The 5,146-nt window shown below is 23.4% G+C and overlaps 1 protein-coding gene across 1 annotated transcript; it reads right to left on the bottom strand.

Annotated features, from left to right (window-relative positions):
- Nucleotides 1-4: 4 nt before the first annotated feature.
- LOC102680820 (integrin beta-PS) lies at nt 5-4,532 on the bottom strand. The gene is made up of 10 exons (XM_006622942.2): nt 4,312-4,532; nt 3,082-3,244; nt 2,713-3,019; nt 2,392-2,620; nt 2,201-2,285; nt 1,453-2,100; nt 1,061-1,372; nt 789-989; nt 205-708; nt 5-127 (listed from the first exon to the last, which is right to left on the bottom strand). The coding sequence occupies exons 1-10, from the start codon at nt 4,317-4,319 to the stop codon at nt 62-64; spliced, it is 2,523 nt and encodes an 840-aa protein (XP_006623005.1). The 5' UTR covers nt 4,320-4,532; the 3' UTR covers nt 5-61.
- Between the last annotated feature and the right edge of the window lie 614 nt (nt 4,533-5,146).

Below are 5,146 nucleotides of genomic sequence, written 5' to 3'. Positions count from 1 at the left end.
ACGCAATCTTTACTCCAATGAAATAATTCCTTCTATTAAATAAAGATTATTTTTATGATTTTTATTTTCCAGCATATGTTGGATTTTTAAATGTTGATGTTGCTTGTTTATAAATTGGATTTTCTCCCTGTTTAAAAATAATTATAACAATAAATTTTATAGAATAAAAATATATATAAATAAAAAATAGTTTAATATTTTTACCGTATCCCATTTAGCCATCATTCTTTCTTTTTCAAATTTTGCAAATTCTCTTCTATCATGTATAGTCGTTAATAATTTCCATAAAAGTAACAATGCAAGACCAATTAAAACAATAGCTGCTATTACACCTAATACTATACCAAGCATATAAACTTGTGGTGGACATTCTCTTTCTTTTTGAGCTCGGACTTTTAAACAATTAGTTTCATTGTAATAATAAACAAAATTATATTTGCAGTCATCTTCATCTATACCAAAACATAGAACTTCATCCTTATCAACATCTGGTATAACTGTATCAACTGGTTCAGGAACAAATTCCTTGCAATTTTTTATACATTCCTCTTTATCACTAAAATTACCACTACCATACATTTGGCACAATACACAATTTTTTAATTCTTCACAACGACTTGGACAAGTTGGGCATTTATTACAATGTTTACCAGAATACCTAGTGCTTCCTTCCTCGTGACAAATACATTCACCACAAATACAATCACCCTAGATAATAAAAAATTAATTAATATTACAATTATAAGATAGAAAATAAAATTTTTTTGTCAAGATAATAAAAAGCCTACATGTCCTGAACATAATACTCCATTGGTAGTTCCTGGTGCAATACAAGTTTCATTTGAAGATCTACAATTACAAGATGGACCAGTCCATCCTGCATTGCAAACGCATTGTCCACATTCACATGTTCCATGATTTGAGCACAAATGACCTTGATCTCGATCACAGGAGAAATTATCACATTCACAAAAATGACCTGAAATTATCTATAAATGGATAATATTATATATTCAATTCATAAATTTTATATAAGTTTTTTAATCAAAATTATATTTACTTCTTCAGGATTTTCTCTTTCTTCACATTCACATTGACCACAAGCACAAGTTCCTCTTCCTGAACAATCTATAAGAGAAGTATTATCAGGTCTACAAGATTGAAAATGTTTATCTAATCCTGTCATTTCTTGATGAGGACTGCATTCACAACGTTTTCCAAAAAATCCATCATAACATTCACAAATACCACATTTTAAAGTTCCTACACCATTACATTCTGGTGATTTTGGTTCAAACATAGTACCTTCACGTTCGCATTCACAGTCACATAACATTTCTAAATTTACTGTCAGTGTTTCATTGATTCCTACCTAAAAAAAAAGAAAAAAAGAGAAAATTTTTTTTGTCAAAAAATAATAAATGGACAACAAGTATAAATTTTTAATCTTACTGGATAGATATCAAACTTTTGTTTCCATTCTGATCTATTTTCTGGACAACTTGTAACTTCAATTTCTGCTGTAAATTCTACTTTTGTCCCTACTTTTAATCCGTCACATTTTGAAGTTTCAATAAGTGGACCTGTGCCCAAACATTTTGAAAAATATTTTACTTTCACAGCACTACTGGCTGTATCTTTCATTTCAACTGAACTTGAAATTGCATCATACTGTTCACGAATTAATTCTACAACATTACTTGAATCATCTGACAATTTACCAGCAAATGATCCTTCTACATGTTTAGTTAATCTTTTATATACATTTATTTGTTCTTCTGTAACAGCCCATATAATATTAATAGCATTTTGTTTTACTTTTAAATTAATCTGAGAAATACTTGGATAATCTTGCAAAGATGAATGTGTATAAAGTCCACTATTATCTAAGTGACATTCTCCATCATTTGGTTTGACAATTCCACCTAATTTACCATCTCCTGCATAATGAAAACCAGCATCTGTTGAAAATACTAAAAGTCTACGAGCTTTTTCACGCCAACCTATTTGTCGTCTACAAACTATAGCTTGCATTATTGCATCAAATCCTCCTTCTGGTGCATCTAAATTACCAGATACTGAAGCATTTCGCACTAAACTCTATATATATATATAAAAAAAAGTTATAATAATAACTATAATATATATAATAATTTTTATAGAATATTGAAAAATTAAATTATGTAATTAATATACTTACTGCAAAATGACTAGTATCTTGAGATAATGTCATAATATTTTTATAACCATATGGTGCTGCACATCCATCACATGGTTCTTTTAATCTGAAGTTATACAATGATTATAAATTAATTGTCAAATAATATATAAAAATTATAAATAATATTCAAAATTATATCCAAAGATTATAATTTTTTTTTGGGAACTTACGATTTAGGCATTGTACTAACATAAGGCATTACGACTTTATCAACAAAACTGCCAAAACCTAAACGAAAATTACTTGTAATTTTACTCATGCTTTCTACCAGAAGTTGACCTAAATCTGATAATTTTTTTTTATCATCTTCCATTGATTTACTCAAATCCATAAGATAATACAAATCAACAGGATAATCTTCAGCTTGTGAATAGGCAAATGTCATTCTATGAGCTTCATCTGTCATTCAGAATTGATATCATTTAATAATATAGATATTATTTAATTAATGAAATTAAAAGAATATTAATTACTTGCTATTTATAACTTACTTATTCTAAGTTTTAAATTAACTTCTTGTGGCCAAATTTGTATAGCTTCTTGTCTTTTGTTACCACTATTATTATTATTATTATTACTGTTACTAGTTTCTTTATAGGATTGTGAACCATATGTGCTAGAATTTATATATGAATATTCATAACTATTAGCACCACCACTTGCATAACCACCTTTTGTTAAATTTCTGTGTCTTATCATACTAAAAACATTATCTGGATTCCATGTATATTCTGCTGGACATGTTGCAAATATTTTGGTATTGATGTTAGGTAGAAAACATCGCTTTTCAGAAAATTTCTATAAAAAATTAATATATTTTATAATTATTTATATGATATATATAAATATTAAATACTTACTGGTGCAGCACACCAGGCACAATGTGGTGTTTGTATACATTCATGACATGTTTGTTTACTGATACAAGGATTCATTCCAGTCAGTCTTTCTAAAGGTAAATAATTTGCATTTACTGAAGTAATAATTATTATTGATATAATCCATCTTGAACTGTCAAACATTCTGTATATATATAAAATATATCAGTATTCATATAAATTTTTTTTAAATTAATATAATTTATAGATCATTTGTTAAAAGATAATTGTAAGAATAAAATAATTTTTTTCAGTATTTAAATTTTAATTAAATTATAATTTTAATTAATTTTAAATTATAATCATTTCCAAAAATAATATATAAATAAAGTATAAAGTAGTATTCTTATAATTTTTATAATTATTTTCATAATTTATTATTTATAATTATTATTTATTAATTCAATAAATTTTTAAATTATATATTCTTAATTTATTTATTTCTTCTAAAAACAAGTATGAATTATAATAATATAAATTATCCATAAAATTCATTTGATAGATTTAATTATATTTATTAAAAAAATTTAAATAATTTTTATTTAAAAACACAAATTAATTATTTTATTTACAAATATAATAGAAATTTGATTTGATAAGCTATGCACATATAACTCAAATTAATTTTTTATTTTATTATAAAATTATATATAGATTATCTATAGAATTTTTTATATATATAAAAAATAGAAATAATTAAATTAATTTGAAAAGATTATTAAAATATATAAGATTATTAAAATTTGATATTAAAATACTATATTACTAAAATAGTTCATATATAAATATCTAAATCGTAAAATTTATATTAAATATTATATTTATGAGAAAGAAACTAAAAAAAAAAAAATAAAATAAAAAAATAGAATATTTTTTTTATAATTAATTAATTTAATAAAATAGAATGTTATTAAGATATGATTATATGATAAAAGTTCTATGTTTAGTAATAATTTTCAATTTCAGTAAGTATTCCATATAATTTAAATAAAAAATTAATCAATTATAAAATTTTGAAATATATTTTCTTTTTTATCAGATATATATATATATACTTAATGTATACCTGTAAAATGCAATTATTCATGACTTAAAACAGACCGCTTATTCATTCACAATGATGCCGTCATCTTTATATTTACAAAATGCTATCTTTAATGAAGCTGAAAATATTAAAACAAAAAAACTAGATAAGAAACTTTAAAGGCTTACTTTTTCATTAGATATTTTTTCTTCAATTTGATATTAGAACATCACACGTTTTGATCAATGTTTTCTTGTTATCCAAATCGCCATAAAAGGTAACCCATCAAACGCACGCAAACTGCCTATACAAGATTGCGATAGTCTCAGACTTAGTCTGAGTCTGTGACTAAGTTTGATTCTGATTATACATACAGCATAGAATAATAATAAGTAGATATGCAACTATGAAACTGAAATGAATAAATATAATATTAATACTATAATGCTAATATAATATGCTATATGTAGCATTAGCATATAATATGCTACATACGCATATAATATTTTCATTATAATTTTTCTTTTTTAGAGATATATAGAAAAATAAGAAAAATAAGAAAAATTTTGAAATTCAGTAAAATTTTTAAATAATGTTTAATGTTTAAATTTTTAAATAATATTAAAAATATATTTTTAATATTGCACTTTTAACAATTTTAAATAATATTATTATATTAAAATAGCTAAAAATATGTAATATTACAAAAATAATTTTTGTAATATTATTAATGAATGTTAAGGTACGTTTTCACACGATAGTAATTTGTGACTTTTTTAATCATGACGCTAAATGATGTCATAATTTCTTTTTACGTAAAAATTATTACTATATTGTAACATCAAGGATGTTATATATACATTATCAAGGCATTGAATCGCGATATATATGCTATAATATAATGTCACGATATGAAAATGATTTATACTACCGCATGAAAACATACCTTTAATAATATTAAATAATATTAAATAAAAAATATCTAATGAAATATTGTAATTTGATATTGTATAATCAAGAAAA

The sequence above is a fragment of the Apis dorsata genome, unplaced genomic scaffold (genome assembly GCF_000469605.1).
Source record: "Apis dorsata unplaced genomic scaffold, Apis dorsata 1.3 scaffold_797, whole genome shotgun sequence".
NCBI classification, from domain to species: domain Eukaryota; kingdom Metazoa; phylum Arthropoda; class Insecta; order Hymenoptera; family Apidae; genus Apis; species Apis dorsata.
The sequence above is the reverse complement of the archived record's forward strand: the minus strand, read 5'-3'. Positions and strand labels throughout refer to the sequence as shown.